General features: G+C 38.4%; 1 protein-coding gene across 1 annotated transcript in view; it reads right to left on the bottom strand.

Moving 5' to 3' along the window:
* PTPRM (protein tyrosine phosphatase receptor type M) overlaps positions 1–26,564 on the bottom strand; it is a gene marked incomplete at its 3' end in the record, with an annotated part of 489,914 nt that overhangs the window by 314,904 nt on the left and 148,446 nt on the right. The window contains exons 3-5 of the mRNA XM_082014808.1: positions 19,593–19,858; positions 8,387–8,465; positions 5,993–6,108 (exon numbers count right to left, since the gene is read on the bottom strand). Of these exons, the coding sequence (XP_081870934.1) occupies positions 5,993–6,108; positions 8,387–8,465; positions 19,593–19,858 (461 nt within the window). The remainder of the gene's footprint in view (positions 1–5,992; positions 6,109–8,386; positions 8,466–19,592; positions 19,859–26,564) is intronic.

Raw genomic sequence — 26,564 nt, 5'->3', positions numbered from 1 at the left:
GAGAGAATCAGGTCCAGGTGTCTGAGAGACTGTTTCCAAAAGTAAGGGATATGTTTTGCTTTTGTTTCTCAGTGTCTACGTTCCTCTATAAAATGAAGACCATATCAACCCATCCCACAGAAAAAACTTAATATTATGAAGTACTAAGATTAGTAAAAAAGATTCCATCAGAAAATGAACAAACCTGTTTTCAGAACTGATTTGTATAGTATTTCGTAATCAAGGTGAAGCCCTAAATATACTTGTGTGAAGGAACCCACATATTAAGGAGCTCTTCATCAACTGAGCATGTCCACTATATCGAATGAGATGGGGATTCCACAGAAAAATAAAAGATGTTAGTATGAGGTTCAAACCTTTAAGGCTGCAGAGGCACAACTTTTCCCAAGTATTGCCTTGGAAACATTTATTTTCATATTTAAGCAGTTTTCACTTGATTAAAATTTTTATTTTAGTTACTATTAATTATAATATTTTGTATATGTAAACATTCAGTATATAGTAGTTCAAGCTTCATACACTTGCCAAGAAGAAAATCTACATATACATACATTGTGTACACCTTGGGCTCACAGTGGAAGAAATTCACCTGGTTTTAAGTAAATCTTTTAAGTAAATTTTTATTTTTCTAAACGTCATTCTAATTCTCAAGCAACAATTTAGATTCCTGGCTCACAGATGGTAGTAGAAAGCAAGATGTTTGATTTTTCATTATGCTAGGCTGCCCAAAAGGTTACTTCCAAAAAGAATTCTACTTTCTTTCTGCTATAATACAGATTTGTGTTTCTTGTGCCAATTTACTAAATAAGAATACTAGCACAAGCTTTTCAGAGGTCATTGTCTCAGCTGCTTTCACTTGACGATGAACTGTTCTGTGTTCCACATGTTCATTTCTTTCCAAATTCTAACCTTGGCTCCCACCTACAAATGTTGGTTTTTTTCTGAAGCGTATTTCCATTCCTTGGGATTCCCAGCTCCTTTAGTGCCTAGTGCGTTATTTTACTGTTGGTGTCAACTTCTCGAGCTTGTATTTTCAAAGAGGAATTTGTTTAATTAAGAAAAGATTACAGCAATTGCTACAGCCTTTACAGTGGGATAAGGGAAAGAGCACAAGAATGGCATTTTTGCTCAATCATTCAATGGAACAGTCAGTTATCCTTTACTGACAGTAACGTGTGTTGTCCACAGATGTGATAAAGAAAATATAAGCAGATGGGACACATCTGTTAATTACAAACACTCCTTCATTAGTGTCATCAGATTTATTTTTAAGTCATTTTTATATTTAGAACATAAGCTAATAAGGACATGAATTCATAAACATACAATTCAGCCAATGACCTCATTAATTGGACACTAGTTACAACAACAAAAACAAACAACATGCTGCGTTGTGTTCTTGAGTCCTTTCGTTTGACTTCAACTTGAAATAATACCACTGAAAATACCCACAATTTGTTGTCAAGTTATCTGACAAGCCTACAATCATAGTTCATGCACTAGGGCACATGGCTGCCTAGCGGGATCAGGAAAAAAATTTTTTTTTTCAAATCACTGCACTATGGAATAGTAAACAGTTTTCTGCCTTCCCTTTCCCAAAAGAGTAAATACTGATCACAGCATCATGAAACAAATTTCATGGCTTGGTGGTCTAATTTGGGCAGCTAACCTGTGAATTGTGGTTCCCCCATTACCATTTCAATTGCAAAAACTTCCATAATACTCCATAAATTAATAGACTTAATATTCCACAGGGAATAAGAGTGGGATGGGGGCAGGGGGGAGATAAAATATGATCTACGGATTTCAGGTAGGACTGCTTCAAGGCCTGGTCATTAATAAACTAAGGACATCCATGCCGTTTGCAACAACTACACAGCAAAGACAAGGAGACTAAAATAGCCATCCAAGTCACAGTTATTTTTTTGTTTTAAGGAACATATATTCCTCACAGACCAAAAAAGTAAAGTACCCATTCACCAGAAAACTGTGTACTACTACACTTGAAGTCTTTTGCTGCATACAAGCTGAGAGGTACTACACAAAAGAGATAGAAGTACAGGAGTAAAACCCTGCCACAACTGGAAACAGTCAGAAACATCATTGAATTCAGTGGGTTTGTGATTTCACCCTGGCAGTCTACCTGTACTTCAGACTAACAATGCAAATCTGAAAAAATGACAGGTACTGGAAATCGTTTGGGAGTGAATACTCTTCACTGGGTAAAAAACTGGCTGGATGGCTGGACCCAGGGAGTTGCAGTGAATGGAGTTAAATCCAGTTGGTGGATGGTCACAAGTGGTGTTCCCCAGGCTGAGGCTGGTCTTGTTCAATATCTTTATTGATGATCAAGATGAGGGGATTGAGTGCTCCCTCAGTAAGTTTGCAGATGACACCAAGTTGGGTGGGAGTGTTGATCTGCTCAAGGGCAGGAGGATTCTGCAGAAGGATCTGGACAGGCTGGATCAATAGGCCAAGGTCCTGCACTTAAGTGACAACAGCCCCATGCAATGCTACAGGCTTGGGGAAGAGTGGCTGGAGAGCTACCCAGAAGAAAATGACCTGGGGGGGCTGGTTAACAGCTGGATGAACATGAACCAGCAGTGTGGCCAGGTGGCCAAAAAGGCCAACAGCATCCTGGCCTGTATCAGAAATAGTGTGGCCAGCAGGAGTAGGGAAGTGATCGTGCCCCTGGACTCAGCACTGGTTAGGCCACACCTCGAAACCTGTGTTCAGTTTTGGGCCCCTCACTACAAGAAGGACGTTGAGGTCCTGAAGCGTGTCCAGAGAAGGGCAAGGAAGCTGGTGAGGGGTCTGGAGCACAAGTCTTATGAGGAGTGGCTGAGGGAACTGGGGTTGTTTAGTCTGGGGAAGAGGAGGCTGAGGGGAGACTTTATCATCCTCTACAACTACCTGAAAGAGGGTTGTGGTGAGGTGGGTGTTGGTCTCTTCTCCCAAGTAACTAGCAATAGAATGAGAGGAAATGGCCTCAAGTTGCACCAGGGGAGGTTTAGACTAGGTATTAAGAAAAATGTCTTTATTGAGTGGTCAAGCATTGGAACAGGCTGCCCAGGGAGGTGGTGGAGTCACCATCTCTGGAAGTGTTCAAAAAGCATGTAGATGTGGCACTTCGGGACATGGTTTAGTGGGCATGGTGGTGGTGGGTTGATGGATGGACTTGATGATCTTAAAGGTCCTTTCCAACCTTAATGATTCTGTGATTCTATGAGTTATCCCACAGTATTTTGGACTTGCCAAATCCAAACAGATTCGGCCTCCTGATATGACTTACCTGCCAGAAATGATGAGAAGCCCCTGATCATCACACAACTTTAATTATTTACTATGGTTTGCCCTTAAGGTTTTATAATTTTAAGGAAACAAACCATCAAAAGGATGGTAGAAAGGGCTTAATATTACTGGTGGACAAACTAGGCATATCAGAGAGATTGCATGACACGTTTGTACTACCACTAAAACCTGAATCCCTATTACCTGAGTGCTAGCATAAATGTCTCCAGAGAATGGTGCTCATTTTATTCTGGATCTAGTGTCCCTAAGAATGTCTTTTATTAAGATATTTTGTAGTTGAATGTTGGTTCTACTGTCACTGGGATTGGAAGGATCTTTAACATTCATTTAACCAGTCGTATGACATAGAAGATACCATGATTGGAAGGATCTTTAACATTCATTTAACCAGTCGTACGACATAGAAGATACCATGTTTTCTGACAGCTATAGCAGATAGCTGCACTGTACTCATGGTCCTGTGGCCATGTCATGAGGACTTACACACAGATGTATACAAAATTCCTCAGTATCACACCATGAAACCAGATGGTCTCAGCTGATTGACGGAGAACTGCAAGGTCTGGGGATCTGTTATCTGATACTGACCCAGTACAATAAAATACCGCTAATCCTGTTGGGAACAGTATCTCATAGCCTTGATTTGCAGCATCCCACATGTGGAGCTGTCTGATCAGTCTTACTGTAAGTTGCAGCAGACATCTGTGGAAACTGGCAAACAAGTACAAAAATAAATCCAAGTTATCCAGGAGATCCTGTCAACTTTTAAAACATTCTTACACAAAGGCACACCTGGAATTTGCACAACCTTGGACTGATTACCAGAGGGACCTGTAGTTACATTGACAGGATAAATAAACAGTGGCCCTGCAGGAAGATGAAATTCCTCAAAAAGTCAATCTGTCACTACTTTCTTATCTGTGATATAGAAAAAAAAAAAATATCTCATAATCATGTGTAAACATGGAATCACTTAACTAAGCTCAGCAAAGATATCTTGGAATTGCTACTACTATTAAGAATAATGGTTTTAAATTACATAAAATCTAGAAGGATATTTAATTTCTAAAATAAAGAAATTACATTCCAGCCTGGCAAAGAATTTCTGTGTGTCCTAAATACCATGCAAGAAAGCTAAAGCTGAAATTATACAGTCCTGAAATCTACAGAAAAACTGAATGGAACCAAGATTTCCCTATATTGAATTCTACCTTCAATTTTACAAAAGAGCATTATGCACAAGTTCAGAGGTTCTAGAAAGGTTATCATCGTAACAATCCATTATTTTCCCATAAGTGCTAAACTCTTTTCATGACTTTTCTTTCAAAAAAATCTCAGTGGCTTACATAAGACAGGAGTCGACTTCTACCAATTCACCAGTGTAATACTGGCTTTAAAGGGCTGGAGCGTTAGAGAAGTATCAGCCTTGTATCAGCACAGAGGTTGAAAATACCCATGCAAACCCAAATAAAAACAAAGGAGATTTCCATTGCCTTCTACTGTATTTGATCAGATTCCTTCTGGATAGATGTAACAGTTTATCATTCATATATAGATAAATATGGGTCTTTGCTTTTCAAGTGGTTTTACTTATTTGTGTGCTAGTTTTCTTATAACTACTCAGCTGTTTAACCTGTCACACCTAAACGAATCATTTCCGAAATACTTGATGAAATTTTTGCAGCACGGGCAATGTGAAAGGAAAAGTATAGTAAAAGCCTGAAACTGTTTAAACAACAAAAATAGAGAATTTCGTCTCTAAGTCCCACCTGTTACTATTGCTTCAATTTTTCCTATGCCTCCTTCTCTACATACTGCAGTTTCATCCAACTGATCTCCTTCGGCATTGTTTTAGGCATCCTTATTTCCTTCTCACAGACAACATCCCAGTTCTAGCATGTTGTTTGTCACATATGGAAAGTATAGGGATCTGGAGGTTGGTATATCCCTAATGCTAAGTCCAAATACAGACTACTGTTTGTGGTACAGAACAGACAACCCTGGAATAAAGGCAGCAAGACAGCAGTTAAATTTGCACCCTATTACTAAAAGAGATCAAGTAAGATGCACTTTTTTAACACAAGGTTACTCATATGGAAAAGGGGAGACTGTCTTTTCTGAAAGAAAAGGAGTTGGAAACAGTCTTTAAATCAAGATCTGATACCTATCTAGAAGCTACATTACTCAATAAGTGAAAAATTATGGACTTAATGAATACAGGTAAGATTCTTTGGCTCTATAATACAGAAGGTCAGATTTGACTGTCATATTGGTCTTCTCTAGACTTAAAATGTAAGAATGCAATTTTAGCTGAAAATACTAAAGAGAGATAGAGGTAAGCCAAGCAAATCACTGTGCACAATGTTGCACTTAGCCAGCACAGACATTACGAGAAAACCGTGTGCTCTTCCTTGGAGATTTAGCCTTTATTCATTATTGCCACATGTAGAAAAAATGCTACCTTCATATTTAATAAGGCATCCCATTGAAACAAGGGAGCAAAATCTTCCAGTTGGCATTTTCTAAAACAGAACACCTATTATGCAGCAGTTCAAAGGCGCTATAAAATCTAATATTGATGAAATGGACAGCCCTATCATTTTTCATGTTTTAAATTCCTTTTGGAGTGATGAACTCCCCTCTCCCCAGATCTCAGTGCATTAGGAAAAAAAGAAATTACCTGTAACCAGAGTCTGTCACCCGAGTCTGTTCCACCATTGGCAGTGCACTGAAAAGTAGCAAATTGTCCTGCATTGACTTCCACACTCTGAAGACGCAAGAAATGGGGAGTTTTTGCTGTTGGAAGAAGATAAAAGTATTGAAGTTATGCAACACGGAAGTACTGGCTTTGAATAATACACCAAGCAAATTAAATAGCCCTGCTTCATAAGGTTCAATTCACTGACTACACATTAGATTTTAGGTTGGTTTACTTCCATACCTGGGAAAGGTAAGAAGAAGAAGGGTGTTATTTAATTGTTCCTGCTGTGTAAATTATCTTAGCTCAGCATCCCTCTTGCAGTAACACTCTTAATAAAGATCATACTGGAAAATAATTATGTTTTCAACAGAAACTTATGAGATACGTACACTGCCAACTAGACAAAACAGTAAGAAGTTGAATGATGTTGTCAGGGAAATGGGTTTTTCTTTTTAACCAGTTACAGTGTTTATAAAGGAGATGCTTTTGTATGTAGCACACCAAACAGCTAAAATACTAACATAACACTTCTCACTAACTACAGCTGTATTCTTTAAATACAATTCTTTTCAACAACACTGCAGAAAAAAAAACAAAACACAATGGATTCTCCGTATCAATATACTTATTTTTCATTTAGAAAGAGAAAACACTTCCAGTAAAAATTAAAGCAACCCAGCTACAAATAACCTAACAAATGAAATAGATATTCAAACAAGAACTATGTCCTCTGAAGGAGGAAAGATAGCATATGTATTGTTGTTTTACTGGAAAGAGTCAATTACGTGACACAGAAAACCAGAAATTTCATACAGAAACCTATCCTTGAAAAGGCAGTATTCCCCAACAATTCAAATCCTACTGCAGGCAATGGGACTTCTGCACTGTTTATACTAGCAGATAAGCCAGGCTCTGTACATTGCTTTCAGACATGGAAATGTTAGTACTAGCAATGAACTGGCAAATTAAACATACATTTTCTAGCAGAGCATCATAACCATTAAAATGTTGATATTTTCTTAAAACACCTTATCACTGGGAAAAACTGCATTAGAATTCAAGAAAAAGTTGCTTAATATATAGCATAAGGCAGTATAAGAAGGAGAAGATGGCATAAAGTAGCCCATATTACTATCTAACAATGGAAGGAAATGTTTTCATGACAACTGTCCTTAAGGCAAATTTATTGGACATACTGCTTTTTTTTCCTTAAACACTCCCTAGTTAGGACAGACAGACTTTAGGCCAAAGTCATCCTCCTCTTTGCCTATCAAACTATTAATGTGTGAGTATCCAGTAAAATTCTTCAATAGGTTCCCTGTTTCTGAGTCATTATTTTTTTTTTTTTAATTTCTGTTCCTTACCCCACTCAGTTTTTTTCCTCAGTCTTCCTAAACTCCCCCTAAAACCCTAAACTACCCCTTCAGAATTACCAGGTATGGCCTAAGTGGAGATAGGCATTACGTTTTAAAAAACAGACAGACAAACACAAGAAAAAACCCACCCACCCATCACAAGCCATCCCTTTCAGTTCTGTGTGCTTACAACTTGCCTTCTGCTTGGTCTTTGTCTGTACTACCCAGACAACTGCCTAGCAAATGTTTTTCCCATTTCAATTTTTGTTTAAAGAGTTAATCATTCCAAAAGTATTTTTTCTGGCAATATAGAGAAAGGACAGCATTATGAGTCTTACGACGTTTTAGACACTTGGTAGTTCTATTCCAATTTTCACACTTTTTCAATTTTCTTGTAGACAATGTAACTGGTTTGATGTCTTAATTTCTAACATTTTAATTACTTCATCAAAGAACTTTTCATTAAAGCTTTTGCATTTCAACACTGTCACGTTAGAACTCTATGCACTATGGGGTATAACTCAGTCTCCACATTAGCAAGAGCTCCTTGCAGGTTTTGAGAATTGATTAGTACAAATGCAGAGATCAAACCTCTCAAAATACGTATAAGAAAAATTATTAAGCTGATAAAATGCTGCTTTAGGCTCATCCTGCTTGAACCCAAAGATACAAATTTGAAATGCTGAAGCACAAATACTGTCTAACAACATGAGAGCCTGCTGTCTTTATTAGAACTAAGTGATTCAGAAACAACAGCTGCTGATTCTGCATAACTGTCTCTGTATTTGAAGAAATATCTGTGTCTTTTTGCTACTAACTCTAAAACCATTTTTATGAGGTGTTCTCATCCTAACCAACAAACCACTTTTTATTTTAAATTGCAAGCCATGAAGAATGCATACAAGGACAATATGGCTTAAGAGGAAGGTTAACAATTACAAGGAAGTTGGTGTTTTCTTCCCCCACTCAGTCATTTGGTCAGTAAGATTACAGCCCACAATTCCATGTATGTACTTACTACACGGATGTCCTAAAACTTTCACTTCATCAATAGCCACATATCCTGTGTGACCTGAAGTGACCACTTCAAAAACAACCTGAAAAGCAAAAAGAGAATTTCAGTTAGCAGCTTTGTAACACAGGGAACATAAAAATACTGCATTATGGAAAAACACATCAACTCTTTTAATATATTAAGAACACTTTGAAAACAAAATACAATAAAAAAAAACCTCAAAATGTGTTGTTCTTATAATTCAAATGAACCAAAACATAAATCACATTTTTTCATGTTTATACTTTTTCTTGAGATTTACAAATGTGATCATATATAGCTCACAATGAGAAGTAACCAAATCCCCCCAATATTTGGTCTGCAAAAGTAATTACTTAACAATAATTTTATTTTCAATTCTTTGTCTTGCGCAATTAACTCATAACTTTATTTTTAAAAAATTACAGTTCTGCAGTATACAGAGATTTGCATGGTATCAGACACAAACATACCTATTTTCATTAATGCATTTTCTATGCTTTTAATCTTCCACCCAATGTAGTGAATTAAGTAAAGCAGATCCATTTGCCACGGTTTGTTTAATGGCTATAAATAGGTCACAAAATAAATGGACCGTTCTTGTCGTTCGGATTAAGTACACTCAGAAGTAAAACTCTCCAAACTTTGGCAGCCATAACTTTGAACATCCCAAGAATGTTTATGTGGAACAGAAGAAAATATGCCAGTAACATTAGCAGGTACATTTCCAAACCAATGCTCAAGAAGTTCATGCTTAAATCCAGGTTGTGATTTTATTTTTTTTAGTACTTCCCTTTTGCTTGAAAAGTTAACTCTAATTGCCTCTTGTAACCAGCCTCAAAAAGTACACTGAGGAAGAAAAAGTATAGAAACTCTTTTTCACACATATGCTCTGCTTGACCTTGGAACAGATGCAGAAGGACACTAGGAACCATATACTTGACTGCAATTATTCTACCAGAAAGAGAATGATACAGAATGCAAACATGTTACAAGGATAACTAGTCCTGTAATATTATATCACAGTTTCCTGGTGATGAATAAACACCGGCAGAGCACCAGTTCTGATTTTAAAACAAACCCTGAGGTGAGCAAATTCTTCACTGCTGCTTGCCCCTGCCTTCTCCCATCTTTCTCATTGCTTCACCTGCAAGCACTGATCCCGTTCTTCTCTCCCAGATTTCACCTTCCTAAACTCTATCCTTCTCCCTCTCAATCTCACTGGAGTCAAATTGCCATAAATATGGCTTTAAGCCCATAAGGCTGAGAAGGAAAAACATACTTTTCATTCTAGTTCTGTCTCCTGTCCACATAAAAATTTCAACCTCTAGTGCCAATGTTGCCCCCAGGTGAACCAGGCAGCAACAAGGAAACGCAAAACAGTGATGAGAAAAGTCTGAAAGCCACCAAACAGATTTTGTAGGAACAAGTTCTGCAAAGGAAAGGATTGCTCAGTCACAAGTCATGGCCTGTGGCCTTCTAAAATGCCCAAAGGCATTCTGATGGCGCTTAAAGTTGATGCTGCTGATCCACAGCAACAGACTGGACAGGGTATGGATTTGGTGCCCAGCATTCAGTAGAGCATCCAGAGCAAGTCCATTCAAAATTTCAAAGTACCTTGCTCCTACAAAGAAGAAGATCTCCTGGTGGAACCAGTCTTAGGAACTATGATGGGAAGCAGAAGTTCTTAAAGAAGAAAAAAGCAGAAATTCTTAAAGAATAACTTGCATTCAATGACCTGAAAGAGCTTTTCCAGCCATGACCATTCTTACCCTCATCTTAACAGCCTTGAAATAGAAATACAGAGAGATAGCTGACGTGCACGAAGTAACCCTAAGTTTTGACGGCACTGCAAGACCCAGAATGCAGCTCCTGTTTTCACCCTCTGACCTTTGAAAAAAGAATAAGCATGCCTCTGTATTAACAAATGTGACACACAGTTGTATGTTCTCAGTTTGTGTTACGCTCTCTGAGAAAAAAATAGTTATGCTGATGCCCTTGGAGGAAGGAGGAGACTGCTCTATTTCATGGGGAGCTACCAAGACTATTCAAAGCGGAGAAGGTCTGAAAGGCTGTTGGGCATGAGAACCATGGCAGTTAATGCAGGCATGTTACAACACAGTGGTGAAGAACAGGGAGCAGACAGCCAGGTCTCAGAAATGGTGGAAAAGTTTCCCATGGAAATATGCTTCCACTAAGAAAGTAATTGAGTTAATTCAATCTAAGTGTGGAGGCAAAGACCTGCCATTAAACAAACAAAGGGCTGGGGACAGTTACTGATTTTCTCTCCTGTATTCCTTAGTGGCTTTGAGTTTTCTCTGTTAAGAAGAAAAAAAGTTAACTTTCTGGGTTTTATTGAAATACAACTTTTTTTAAAAAAAAACAAACAAACTCCTTGCCTCTTGGAGCGCTCAGTATAAGAAGAAGATCTGTGCAAAGCCATCTAAAAGGTCTGCCTATCCATGATCCCATCACTGCAGAGCAAAAGAGTTTTTTTCAGGTTCTTCACTTTTACATATGCTAAATTCTAGAAAAGCCCAGGCAGAACTGGCACATGGACACCTCTGAAACAGCCAAACCAGTCAGAAGTTTTCTGGTAAAAGTATTACTGCCAGAAAATGGGTATTTAACTATTTTTTTTTTTAGAAGTTGCATAGAAGTGCCTTTTCTGAAGAATTACCTGACTTTCAACAAAATCAAATACCTGAACTCTAGAAAAAACATACACAATACCTGGGTAGAAGATCTCAAAATCATTTCTATAATTCATAACTGGGCAGCTCAGCTACTGGCTCTCCAAGAGGTTTTAAGTACTTCATTATTGCAATACACTCGCAGACAAACAAAGCTTGTAGATTCTAAATGCGAACCCATTCCTTCAGTTCACAGGCCGAAACTACAGCCCTGAAATAACTGAATCGGACCTGCTTATGACAACAAAGACTCAATGGGTGATGTAAAATATCCCGCCGTATTTCTAGACATACCAACAATGTCATTACCACAAATAAGCCCAGCAATATATCTAGAAACTGCCAGCTGGACATACTGTTAAATTACAATCATTGTCATTAAAGAGGGCATGTTCCAAAGAGAAGTAATACAAATTGAACTACTGTCAGTTTACTCATGCTTCCGTTAAAAGAATAGCCAAGTTGATATCAACTTAAATGACTGTTAAGTTTTGGTCTCTTCTGACATAAAATACGCACATTTTAGTAAATGGGAAGATACACTACAGTCAGCAGTGACACACCACATCACCAAAGAGACATCGCTGATGTTTTACTTCTTGTATTCAAGAACATGATACCTATGCCACGTGCAGCAATACAATTTCCATTCTGTTCACAGGCTGTGAAATACTATCAACTATTATATCCAAATGCAGTATTTTGTTTTATTTAAGTTAATAAATGAAGATTATGGACTAAAATATCTGCTCAGCAAAGCGTTTTCCCCTTTTTATAGAAAAAAAAAATGTTATGTTCCTACACAGCACGTTTCTGCAAGTCCTAGTAAGTGTGCTGCACACTGTAAGAGGGTGCTCAGGAATAGACCTAGAAACACTTCTCGTAGCTCCTTTATTAATTGAAAAGGTTATATTAGGGCTGTCAAGACTATTCACAAATCTGGATCAGTTTTGCTAGCAATTTCACTAGAAATTAAACCTAGAAACTTATCTCATGTCCATTTTTTTCCATCATTTCACATCTGAAAAGTTGCTTCTCTTGTAAAAGTTAACATTTTTACTCCCGCCTCCAAACTTTGCCTTTCCTCGCAGCTGATGCAAAACCTGCAGGCAATATAAAAGACCCCAGTCAAAACAGAGACAACACTCCAGCAACGTCAGACTCTTGGATTTTTTGCCTATTATTCTGCCACCTTATCAGTCAGGAAACAACCAGTTAAAACACTGAATTCATTTGCTCAGGAAAAACTCTGCCAAACGTTGGCCTGAGAGCTGCTTTACACCCTTCTCCCCCTCGCAGGCCTGCCAAACAGGAACCAGGGAAGCGGCTTAGCACTGCACTGTCCCTGATCCTCCCTGCTTCAGTGAAGAGCAAAATTAGCTTTTCATTCCTGCTACTTCCTCTTGTTACATATGAACAAAGAAAGGGGGTCTGCTCACCAACATAAATGCTTACTGCTGAAAATGTGCGACTCAAGATAACTTGTCTGTTCCAAAGAACAATAGAAATAAACAAGTTTTGTTGCCACACAACCTCACTCCGTAAATTCCTGCCTTTGTTGTTGCAAAATTACAACACTTTTAGTCAAAAGGTGGATTGTACCTAATATAAACACTCCTTACTTCACGTGATTTAAAAATAGCAGTTTGCAAAAACAAGAAAGAGAAAGGAGTACTAAGAAAGCTACTTAACGTCAGGCTGCACCCCCGGTAAGCGGGCAGTGACGTATCACATGCTGCCCGCAGCACGCACTGCGTTCTTCCCTCTGCCTGCCATACTTTGCCACACAGAGTGTCTGTCTTTGATACATTTTACAAGGCATTGGGAACAGCCTCCCTCCAGAAAATTGGCAACGTCTTGTACCCCTGAGGTTTGAGCTCTTCTCCCCCTTTTGACTTGTCCGAGGACTACTGGCTTTATCACCGGGGCACTATCACAGCAACCTCGTGAACCAACGTGTGTTGCCTCGTGAAGGGAGGTTCCTGACCTGGTCCTTCCTAGGTCCCATGGAAACCCGTCACAGCTATTGACTTGGGCTGCCTAAAACATGGTCAGGCTTCCCTGGCCGGGAATTCCTTTTATGCAGTTTCCCTCCCCACCTCTCACTCCTACACAACTATCATTCAGCACTCACATCTGCACTCAAGCACATGAAACAACATTTTGTTGGTTGCTGCCAACCTGAGACTCCAAAGAAACCTTTTATGGGTGAGCAACACTGAAAATTGAACTCCTGCCATTAAGGCTTATTAAATTTTATTCTTCTCTTTTTGTTTTTAAACCAGTTGTTGTCTTACATTTCTCTACTGAAGGCCCTGAAGCTTTCTTGGTTTAGGAACAAGGGACGGGAGAAAATAACAGAGCCTTGTGTGTATGACAAAAAGCACATGCCTGCTTACTCTTGGCCATTTTTAGACTGATGAGGTTTTTAAATTTAGGTATGCGGTCTGCTCTGGTGCACCTTTCTCAAAATAACTATTCCCAAATCACCCAACTCAATGAAGAAGAGCGATTTAAGATGCCTGACAGAGGGTTGTGATTCAAAACGCAATATGCATTTCAAAGTTCCTTTTGAGTTCAAAGCACAGTTCAGGAACCGTATGAGTGCAGCTGAATGCAACACACACAACACACGGCAATGTGAGCCTGACCTTTACTGCACAAGAAGCTTAATTCTCTGTCCTAGCTGATGACTTAAGTACATTGCATGAGCCAAACTCCCAGCAAAGCAGGTACAAAGCAGGTTATCAAACAAATGAAAGTTTAAGCCCAGATTTGAAAAGGTAGGTTGGATCTACCCTTATTCCCAAAACTCCTAATTTACAGGGGAAAGTGTCAGAATGGTAAAGGGTAAATCAGTGTCAGAATGGTAAAGGGTAAATCTCATCTCAGTGTGAAGTGATACCATGTAACTCCTTTGTGTCCTTACTAAAAAAGATCAGGACTTAGCCCATTTTCTCATTCCAGCTTCATAGGAATTTATGTTTAAAGCAGGTGCAGTGGCATAGAGAGCAACGTTACTCCACTGGAAGCTATTTTTAATCCTTTCAATTCAATTTCTGGATTTTAAAACTGCAGTGTTTGTTGTTTTATTTAATCAAGATTTGTTTCAGCTCACTGCTGCCATGCCTAACGCCCAACAAAGTACAAAGCAAATAACTGAAAATATAAAAACTGGTAGGGAGACAGTGTGTAACTCACAACAGTGCTGTGGCAAATTGCTTGCTTGCAGGGTTAGGAGCTGGAAACACAAGTCACTCATCAGACTCAACCCAGCAGTGGAATTTTGTATATTGTAAAGTTCCAAAACTGCAATGCTTCAAAATAATAAAAATATATTTAAAATACTACTAACTGGTCTGAGAATCATTAACTAACCTGGGGGGGGAATTCCCCCCTCAACAGACAAAACAAGAAAACAACCCTGAAATCAACAGATTTTCCTTCTGTTAAAAGATCCAAATGAGGGAAAAAATCAAAACTTTAAAGAATATTAAAAAAAAAAAAGCTCTCCCACCCTCTTCTCACTAGAGAAGCAGCCTTTTCAGGACTTACTTTTATCAGGACTTTTTTCAGGACTTACTTTTAAAGCATTAATTTTAGAGCCTCTCAACCTATAGAGACTGTTCCCCAAGAATCTAAAAACAAGCTCACCACTACTCATGGAAATCTACATAGTATTTAATCCTCTTAATTCTATTCAAGTAAGGAGGAAGGTGAAGGTCTTGGTAATTATGTGAAGCTTTGTTTTGTTTGCAAGCTATCTCTAATGGCATGATAAACTCCTTGATGCTCTTGCTTAAGATGCACAAGTAGACAATAGCTCAGTAAAGCAAATAATTTCTCCTGTGACCAATGAAAAAGAGGAAGCCAAGGCTCCCTCAGGGGAACCCTCCTAAAGGGATTTATAATACAGAAATAAGACTAACTCCTATAGAAATATCACAGCTAGTTTGAAACACATAGCTCAGAGACCAGGAGGCACAGCAGAAAAGAACAAGCTGTGCTGATTATCTTTGACCCTCAGAAGGTGTTTGGCAGCTTGAATATATGTTACTGCAACTACAGTGTAATCGGTAACTGGACTGCAACGTAGACATACCCTAAAGTCAAAGGCAGATGTTAAGCTGTAGCACTTAGGAGACCATTAATTATGGAATTAAATATATCTTTAATCACCAAAATACTTGACAATTTAAGTGTAAATAAGCAGTAATTAAACTACAGTTAGTGTTGTTACATGCAGGTTATCACTGTGATTTATATATGTAGCACAGCTTTCATATGGGATGAAACCTACACAAATAATTGCTTAGTAAAAAGAAAAGTTTACACTAAAAGAAATTAATTACTTTGTTCAGAGACTGTACTTCTAAAGAGTCAATTCTAAATGGAAACCCAACATAAAAGCTATTAACAAGCTTGGATAACTGGTGCCACAATAATAAAATACTGTTAATTATTAAATGTTTTGAATGCTTTGCATATGTGTTAATAATATGTGGTTTAAACAAATAAATCTTAAAAAGCTGTTTTAAAATTCCTCCATGCTAAACAATCTAGTTTCTAGTCAGTTACCATCAGCGGGAGTTATTTTGCCTGTATTTTTCATGAATCAACAGCAATAGAGACCAACATCACTGTGTTTTTAAGCATCCTGAATTGTATAATGACTATAACTCTGAAATGTCATCATATGACTTGTCTTCAGAGTTCTGTAGTACATTTTGTTTCATTCGCAGCTAGACACCTTGTAGGTATCCTACTAACCGAACGGAATTATAAGGCATTCACAAACATGCAGATGCATATGTGGATAAGTGATTTAAAACACAACAAAGAAAATCACACAGTTATATTGTTTTGTCTCTTCATCTACTAACATGGAGTCTTTTCCTGAAGATTACTCATCAGGAAACTACTGACCTGCATATATGAAAAGTTAAAAAGGGCTCTATCATTCCTTAAAAATCTTCTTAGCGGACTTCTCTTAATTTTGTTCAGTAAGGTCAGGCAGCCTCAGAAAAGCCCTGGGAGGAAGTCTTGTACATTTTGGAGGTTACGTGAGAAACAAAAGGATTTGTGCCAAAAGAAATTGGAGTTTTGGAATTAAATTAATAGCAGCTTAGGAAACAGTCCTGATGCTAGACACTTGTCAGATGGGTCCTCTGCCTTCTCCTGCCATACATGCAGTCACCTGAGCTCGCACCTAACTTGGATATACACTCTCACAAGATCTACATATACCCTCTTTCCTCTTCCTGCCCTTCTCCCAGCTGCCTACAGTTAGCTTCCTGCCTCCCCCCAAAACAGACTCCATGAAGAAGAAAGAGCAAGAAAACAGATTAAAAACGTTCAGAAACAATGAGAAATTGCAAGTGTCACTGGGTGAGTGAGGACATTGCATCACAGATTTCTGAGAAGATAGAGGCAACCAATAGGGACGATTGACCTTAAGTTGTCAAAATGGAGACAGAGATTTCTCAAGAATAAATTAGCTTATCTACAGTGAAACCATTGAAGATACACGATTTTACATTGGTTCCTTGGACTGCCACGGTTATCACTACAGCATAAGACATTTTGGCACATCAGATAAATTGCAATACCTAACCAGGTATTATTTCAGATTGTATGCAGCAAATGCGAAGAGAATTACTTACTATACTCCTCAGTGAGAGAAAGATTATGTAGAAATTTTTTTATTTCCAGAGGCAAAGATAGCACATGGAATCCATTACAGACAGACTCAGGTATCTATTATATTATCAGCTGATGCAGGGTAATTTGCTAAACTGCATGGACCATGAAAGCATAAAAGGGTTCACCTACAAATGAGGGCGAACAGTCCAGATGGCAGTCTCAAGGAGAAAGTGGACTAGAAAGGTTACCTTTGTATTTCTATGGTCAAATATCCATATTACTCAGACATCAGTTAGATGTATCATATTGATAGAAATCTGACACAGATTATTACTAATATCAATAACATTTAAAACTGTTAGAGCTTGCCTGCATTTTTATTAGCATGCTAATTTAGCTTAAATCTACAGGTCAGGGTCAAGGTTTCTTCTATTAAAATTCCCCTGGCCATATTAGCATTTTGGTTCAGAGCTAGAGCGAGGCTTTGAAGCACAATCCTCATCTTTACTGACCACTGGTTCACAGAGCAGTTCTGTTGCGTAAAAACCAGACTCCTTTCAGAAGAAAGGAAATTGAGAGCTCCTCTACAAATTCATTCCAAACCCAGATGGGGACATTACGGTCCAGGCTTAGGCATGAATGACACAGTCACACATTCATCCACGTCTGCAAAACGTGCACAAACCACATAGCACTCCTGAACCACCCAGCACACTCACAAAACCCTCCAGCAGACCCCATGTTACAAACTGCTCAGTTGTATCTGATGTCAGCCACGGAATTGTCTGTGGGACGCTCTACTCTTCTCCCACCATCCACTGAGGCTAACACCACAGACTGGTCCTTACTATTTCAGTCAAGACAGAAAGGCTTTTTGGCACCACTGAAGTGCATTTTCAACACTGGCATCAAATCAGTAACATGAGGTCCACAGTCTTGCAGTAAGGTCATAGAATCATGGAATATCTTGAGTTGGAAGGGACCCATAAGGATCATCGAGTCCAACTCCCAGCTCCTTGCAGGACTACCTAAAACTCAACCATATGACTAAGAGCATTGTCCAAACACTCCTTGAACTCTGACAGGCAACAAAATACACACTGCCCTTTCACCCTGTGAAATGTAAAGGGATTGCTAAGCCAAGCTTCGATTCCGTGACCAGGATACAGCCTCATGCTCCAGAAAGGCGGGCAGTACACAGCTTCTCGTACAACGCCGAGGTGAACATCAACTCTGCTAATATGCCTGCCCTTCTGGAAAAGGTGTCAATATTCCGTCATCAAGTCCACAGCCAATTATAGGAGATCCACATCATTAGTCCCCCAAGTGAAATTTGCTAAGATGTTCATAAACTTACCTTGAAGCCTCCCTAGGAAGCCCCAGTGATGCAGTTGCAATTTCCAGCTACCTTGGGCTGAGCACTGGATGCAATGTGGACCCTGTCAATATGTCCTACACAACCTAGGAACAAACTATCAGAGGCAAGAGGAAATTAAATGAATGAGTGTGCTCTTTTGGGTCTGCAAGTATTGTACCCACTGCCAGGTATCCCATGTTCCAAGGACAAGATGGTCTTGGCACTCCAAACTCATCTTTTGGACCAGGACTTCATGTCAATTGTGGGTGAAGCAATCACAAAGGTAAAGACTCCAGAAGTTTCTTCAGCTTGTTTTTTTTCCCTTAGAGGAGAAAGGGTTCAAAAGGAATGGCTTCCTTTCACTTGAGACATCTTCACAGGTCAGCTGCTGCAGCCGCAGAAAGAAGTCCACTATAGCCTCCTAGAGTCCCTTGTAGTGTACATTGCCAAATTCATGATGAGAATATGATGGGGCACCAAACACCTGGTCATTCTAAAAAGCACAGGCAGGAACAGAAACAAGGCTCTGCCATGTGTAACACTTGTAGTTGGGACATTTACATAGTAATTAAGATGCTGTCACCGCCTGGAACGACACTGTGGAATGACAACATTGTACTTCCTAGGGAGGTCTGCAGTCCAAGAAACTCCATCTTTGGGACAGCTTTTCTTCAGAAAGGTTCAAACTATAAGTACAGTGACAATGTTCAGCACAGGGGACCAAATAAAAGCCAAACCAAACTTTCCAAACTTCAAGTACAGACGAGAAAAACCTCAATAACATCTCTGATCTACTGGTCTTCTCTTATTACATCATATAATTTGCTTCTGGAGACATAGGCTATATTTTCATGGGAAGAAGGAGAAAAACTGTTGAACTGCTATACAACAGTAAATAACTCTATAATCTGTAAACTTTCCTACAGAAATGTAGCACCCTAAGGAACTGTCAAGTAATGTAATCAGAAGCCCATTCCTACGATAGCTACTCTTATATTAATGATTACTACTGGACAGAACAAATGGATATTGCATTCAAACTGAAGACTCAAACTGAGGATTCAAAGGATTCTGCTGGTTCTAAAGCAATAAGTATCGCTGATCTAAATCAAACTTGAAGTCTCTACTGCAATAAAATCTATTGGCATTCAATAACAGCATCCCTAATGAACTGAAAGAATGAGTGAATTTATTATAGAGAAACAGAGGTAATTGACTGAAATTAATGACAAAACTTCTAAATTGTTTCAATACAATTATTTCACCCACATTTAAAGCATGTGTGTGTGTGCATAAATTTCATACACATCTATAAATATATGTAAACATAAACACAGCCATATATACATAAACAAACATTTAGCATCATCTACAAAAACATAATTAAGATAAAGATCAACAAAACACACTGGAAGACATTTTGATTTAAATTCAAAATGATGATTAAGAACAAGGTGACTATTATGAGAAACAAAATTTCATAAAAAGTAAAGCATACCTGATAAAAATTGGGCCAGAAAGTGCTAATTGCCAGTTCTGCTCTGTTCCAAGTAGCAGTGATAGATGTGTTCCAGATTGGGTTACCAATAGGACCATCATTAACTTTCACATATATATTCAAAGTGCCAGGGCTAGATCCACTCTTGCTTGAAACATAATAGTGGAAATCAATACAATGCGTATCATTTTCTTTCAGATGGGGCAGCAGGAGGTGAGCTTTCTGTCCCGCAAATCTCCCAGATGTATTCACCAACATGTAAGAACCTGCAAAACAAAGTCACTAGTTCAATTTCTTCTTTATTTTTATTTTCCTCTCCCTAATATGATGATCTGTAATTAAAGCACCATTAAAAAAAAAAAATTTGCTTTGCTTTTACTAACATAACAGTAATTTTTTTTCAGTAGGTATTTAAACTCAAATTACTTTTGAAAATCTCAAGACTCTTTTGCAAGCTAGTAAATATTAGAATCCTAATTTTACACTTGGAAAGAGACAAACAAAAAACCACTGATCACACAGAGCTGAATCTACAGATGTTAGAAAAGAATCAATTGCAAGTCCCAACTATCCAAGCATTTCATTATGCAGAGCCTGCATTGGGTTTGTGTGGCAACGTTTTGGTAGTGGTGCGGCTTGCAGGGGTGGTTTCTGTGAGAAGCTGCTAGAAGCTTCCCCTGTGTCCGACAGAGCCAATGCAGCCAGCTCCAAGACAGACCCACTGCTGGCCAAGGCCGAGCCCATCAGTGACAGTGGTCAGAGAACAGAGTTAAGAGGAAAAAAACTGCACAATGTCAGCAGCAGTCAGAAGAGAGGACTGAGACCATGTGAGATAAACAACTCCACAGACACCCAGGTCAGAGCAGAGGGAGGTGGAAGAGGTTCCCCTGCAGCCCCTGGTGAAGACCATGGTGAGGCCGGCTGTGCCCCTGCAGCCCATCGAGCTCCACACTGAAGCAGATCTCCACCTGCAGCCCGGGGAGGACCCCACACCAGAGCAGGGGGATGCCCGGAGGAGGCTGTGACCCCATGGGAAGCCCACGCTGGAGCAGGCTCCTGGCAGGACCTGTGGCTCCGTGGAGAGAGGAGCCCAGGCTGGAGCAGGGTTGCTGGCAGGATTTGTGACCCTGTGGGGGACCCAGGCTGCAGCAGTCTGTTCCTGAAGGACGGCACCCCGTGGAAGGGACCCAGGCTGGAGCAGTTCGTAAGAATTGCAGCCCATGGGAAGGACCCCACACTGGCGTAGGGGCAGAGTGTGAGGAGAAAGGAGCAGCAGAGACAATGTGTGATGCACTGACCATAACCCCCATTCCTCATCCCCCTGCTCAGGGGGAGGAAGTATAGAAGGTGGGAGTGAAGTTGAGCCCAGGAAAAAGGGGAAGGTGTTTTAAGGTTTATGTTTTTATTTCTTATTATCCTACTCTGATTTGATTGGTAATAAATTAATTTCCCTGAGTCAAGTCTGTTTTGCCCATGATGATAATCGCTGAGTGATCTCCATGTCCTTAACTTGACCCATGAGTCTTTCATATTTTCTCCCCTGTCCAGTTGAGGAGGGGAGTGATAGAGGGGCTTGATGGGCACCGGGCGCCCAGCCACAGTCAACCCACCAGAAGTCACAATGGAATCGAGGAGAATTATATGTGCTCGGATGGTGGGATGCAGTGTATGTAGGAGGAGTTAATTCCTTTGCCTTACTCTAGCTAATCACCAGTTACGTCTTTGACTGATTAAGTGTGACAAGTACCTCCTGGACTCAAGACCTGAGAAAAGAAGGAACAAATTAAAATACCCAGTAAAGTACCAAACTTTACAGGGGGAAAAAACAAGGAGTGGAGGGATGGTGAATTTTATACTACAGTCCCAACTTAAACAACAAACAACAAGAAATGTAAAGGTATGGTTCAAACAAAGTTCTGCTCAAACAACCCTCACATGAACAGCTAGTCAATTTACGCTTTATTGTTCAGTGCCTATTAATATGTTCCACTGAAGTGTACCTTCAAAATAATCATGTTACAGAACAGATGTCAACTAAAGTATCTGAATGACTGTATAGACATTATACTAGAGAAATACAACATGATTTTAAAGATATTCATATTTCTGGGTTGAACAAACCCAAAGGGAAGAATTCTATTAATACATATATTATGGTATCATAGAAGGAAATAAAATTCAACACAATGTCTACTTTGGAAATAAAACATATCAATAAAATACATGAGGTAATTTAAACCCTGCATTTTTCATAAAAGAAATTGATATGTTATAGGTGCATACTATAAATTCATAGCTAAATGCTCTTACAAAAATATTAGCACACACTTTTCTCAGTTACTAGAATTTTTAATTTTTTTCTTTTTTATCTTAAATAGGTTTAACTGTTCAATAATAAAGTTTTGCAGTTACTTTAAATTACTTATCAAGCATAATTTCTCATTAGTTTTCATTCTAGACAAAATAACTGAGTTTGCAAAGTTGACAAAAATGGACATTAATTGTGATACAAAGGAATCTGAATACTTCCTAAAAAGCATTACTCTCTACTGAATTTACAGACTGTTAGTTACTATAACATATTGGGACTAAATCCATATTCGTTAGTAATGTAAGTAGAAGTCACTGAACGTGTTTTCCACTCTCCGAGAGAAAACTTCTAATTTTTAATTTAGCAAAGGAAAGAAGGCAAGAAGACAAGATTCACATGCTTTTCCATGCAAGAACTGGTTTACACAAGTTTCTGATTACACTATGCTCAAATCTATAGTATGCACATCTGCAAGACTTTCTTTCTTGCTGTGTTTCAGTAGTCTAAAAAGTAGGAAGGCCATAACCAGGAGAAAAAAGGACACCCCCCCCTCACACACTATTCTAGATGCAGCAGCCAAGAGGTGGTAGCCTTGCTCCTAACCTATTGGTGCAAGCACAGGAAGGAATACTCTTCAGTACTACTTTTCACATGCGCTCACCCTGTTTCAGCCTGTCACAACAGTACACCATTTTCATACAGAATGCCCTATGTGTTTTTGACTTGTATTAAAACATTTTCAAATACTCCAATGCAGAAAGAATCAAATTTACTTCCACGAAGGTATAGTAAGGAGAAAACTCCTGTCTTTACCTTACACAGAGAACACTAACCAAGTTAGTAGGCTTTGGTCTTTCCAATACTTTTCTTAGTATGATGGTTCCTAAGTTGTTTGTGGTCTTGGGTTGATTGAAGTATAAAAGTCGCCTGTGTTGTAATTTTTTATGTTGTTGCTCAGTGATTAACTAGGATGATGAAGGGTGAAGGATGAACAGACACCCAGCTAGAACAAGAGTTACTCCTGCTGTATTACTTCTAACACATTTCCCCATCTTTATAACACAAAGGGTTAAAAATAAAACCCACAAAAATATATTCAGGTACAAAAAGGAAGCAAATGAATTCTGAATTTAGCCACGTGGATCTTTTCTTTAAACAGGCATGAAAGAAAGCAATGTTCCTTCTGTCACTTAGGACATGCCCTGCCATTTCATTTTTTTATTTAAATTTAAAATGTAAACCCCTTAAAATAGTCATAATTTGCTAAGTTATCAAAACAACATATAAAGCAGTCAGGCGTTCACTAAAAATTAACTGGCAAGCTTTTTTAAATCTTACCACTGAGAATGCCATGGACAAATGTCCATCTTTTCGCAGCCACCTTAAAATTTCAAACCGGTATCTTCCTGACAACCCAACCAATCTTATATTCAGGGCTGCTAAGAATCCTACAGTCTTTGACAGAATTCTATTTTTAAGAACTATTTAACTTATAGCATCCTGATTAATGTACTATGTATTGCACAATTGAACCATGTGAAAAATTACCAGTGGCTTAAGAAAAGGAACGTAGTCAGCCTATTTTGAAAATCTGTCTGTAACTCCTGTGTTGAAAAAGTACAGAAGAATATCAGTGTAAACAGAATAAATCCTACTTTCCTTTTGTAAGAAAAGGGAAGCTTTAAAGAGAACTAAATTAAGCAGCAGTATGTCATTCAGATGTGCTGTTTTAGTTTTTCTGCTAGAAGTTATCTGGTAAGCCCTTGTTAGTTCACGAGGCAAGGAGTAGGATGCAGATGCATCCTTTTAATTGACTAAACTATCATCTGAATCTCAGGAAATAAGACACCTAGCAGTGCTTTGACGGGTAAACTACATCACAGAGATCTTTTGGGACAACTTGTTCTCCCACTTGTGAAGGTCACACCAACTAACGCTTTCGGAAGCTGAAGTTTCTTTTGTTCCAGCACACCCAGAGAAGCACCTTCACCCATACAACTTTTAACAGAGCTGAAAACCAAAAGGACATTCAGCCATCTAGTGTGGCCTTCTAATCCCACAGCTGATTAATAATGCGTAATAGCTTATTGTATCAAACATAGTAACTTCTATTCTAGCCCAAACATACCCTCTTAGGCAGCATTTAAGGAAAACTTTCCCAAAGAAAGCAAGCAGCTAGACAATGGATCCAGGAACACCCAGCTGTAAGAGCCTGGTTTCAGAGGAGAACAGACTTTTTGCATCAGGCACAGGCCACGACTTGTGTGTGTGAGAACGAAATCCCAAGGTGCCTGTACATTACGCTATCTAAAACGCAGAGCTATTTCAAGCTAGCCAGTGAAGGAAAACTGAATATAAGTACATCTGCAACATTAGTCATCTTTGAAATTGCGTTGAAATTCTCAAGGTACAAGAATGTGCTCTGTCTGTCTAGAATAGCTAGCACTGCTTTTTTGAAGATAAATGCTTAAATCTCTTCTTTCAGTGGGCCAGATGGACATGAAACATGGGACACAAGTAGCCTCAGGTACACACAACCACCAGCATGTGAGCAAATCCAAACTTCAGATGTAAGCCATGGAGGTTCTGGTGGTTTGACTAAGGTTTAGCAAAAAGAAAACAAGGATAATAAATTTCATGCAAGCCCCCAATTGGCGCCTTAACCCTTTATTAGCTCTTGTCTTTGAAAGGCTGCCATCTCATGAAGGAATTCAGTGTTTTCTTTGACAGTATCTGCTTTTTAAGACACATGAATTCTGATAAAAATCAACTCAGCTTCTACACCTCATTTTAACTAGGGATCTCCCCACAAGAAAAAAAAACTATTATGTACTAAAATGAAAAGGCATAATCATTAGACAGAAATCATTATGTATATAGTTTACTTAATGCCATACAGTGCGTGTAACAAAAAGAAAAAAGTGCATTTAATGCATTGAAATCTTTCTTACAATGTTTTTTTTTTTTTCAAATCTGGTCAACTTCAGTGTTAAGTCACGTAGAAATTTTCTCCTTCAACTTTTACTATTGTCATCTGTTAAATGGATTGCTGAAATAAGACTATGCCATATGTTTTATATAAATCTAAAGCATGTGGGTAAACTCAATACACAAATAAACACTTAATTTTGAACAAAAAAAGAAGGTAGGGCAGTTCTCAGCCATGAAAGAGGGGAAAAAAGGGAAGAAAAAAAAAGAAAAAAAAAAAAAGAAAAAAAAACAAAAAACCCCATAACAACCAAACCACCATTTCTTACAGTGGATCAGTTCTCCAGAACAGTTTATCACATATTTGTGCACCTGAGAAATGCATGCGAAATAACTACAGCTATTTATTGGTGTATCTACTAGAAAACAGTTATCTGCCAGGAAACAAAGATTCAACAAGAAAACAGGTAAAATTATAATCAATTCAATACGCATTCATAAAAGGAGATAGCAAATGCACATAGTACTATAAACATCTTCCTGTTAAGTGACTGATTTCCCTAGATGTACTTTCATGTTTAAACACATGGATGACGACAGTTTCCTCAGTCAAAAAGTTTAAATGGAATTTACTTGGGTTCAGTGCTTAGGTCTATGTTTAGGCACTGTGTGCAATTTAATAGTTTGAAAGTACACAGTGAAATCAAACTGAGAAAAAAATCTAAGGTAGCTGATGGTGCTCAGCATCCATTAAATTCAGGCTTCTTTAATCCACGAACTTGCTAAATCATCCATATTTCATCATTTTACCCAGAGGGTTTAAATCAAACTGGTGGATTTGCTACAGTTGCTACTGTTGTTTACAATTCCTCACTGCAAAATGTTTCAGCAGTAATTCAGCAAATATTTGGTTCATTAAAATATTAATTCTAAGAAGATGAAATACTTGAAAAAGAAAATACAGACTAGAGTACAGTTCAACTTCTGTACACAAAAAGATGCCCAAAAGATAGAGTGAGACAAGAACTGCAAAAAAAGTCTTTGTTTTTTTTTTTTTTAAAAAAAAACTACAAAAACTGACAACTGGAAAAGCAATGTACTGTCCTATAAAAATGATGGAAATGGCAGAAGAGAGATTCTTCCAGTCACTTCTGGTTTTCACCATGTCACATCACCTTGTTAAGAGACACTTTTTATACCTGGAATGTCAAATGCAATGAAATTGAATGCAACATCATTTTTCATGCATGAAACAAATGTTACTTGTGAGCAAAGAAAGTTACTTTGTTGATTTTTTACCAGTCTTACACAGGTTGAGACCAAATGATTAGTTTTCCTTCCAGATTGTGGCAGTGGACATGACCTATCCAGGTTATAATCACAATCCCATTGCAATTTCATTTTTACAATAATAAATATAAGTTAAAAAGTATTGGTGCTTAACTGATTTAGGCATCAAGTATTGGTTGCTTTTGACTCTCAATATTTAAAAAGTGTGCTAAATACAGGAAAACAGAAAGTCTGAGTTTAAGAACAGATTTTCTATGTATTATCTTACTAACAAAACATAAAATACCACTGACTGTTGACTACTGTGAGTGCTCAAGACTAAGTATGTGACTGCCCAAGATACTGGAACTGCTGTGCATATACAGATGAATTGCAGGGTTCAAGTGTAATGGGTCCCACTTTCAGACAAGACAAAGTCAATATATTATGTTCTTTTATTTATT

This window comes from Phaethon aethereus, assembly GCF_964289735.1.
Source record: "Phaethon aethereus genome assembly, chromosome: 2".
Lineage (NCBI taxonomy): Eukaryota > Metazoa > Chordata > Aves > Phaethontiformes > Phaethontidae > Phaethon > Phaethon aethereus.
The sequence above is the reverse complement of the archived record's forward strand: the minus strand, read 5'-3'. Positions and strand labels throughout refer to the sequence as shown.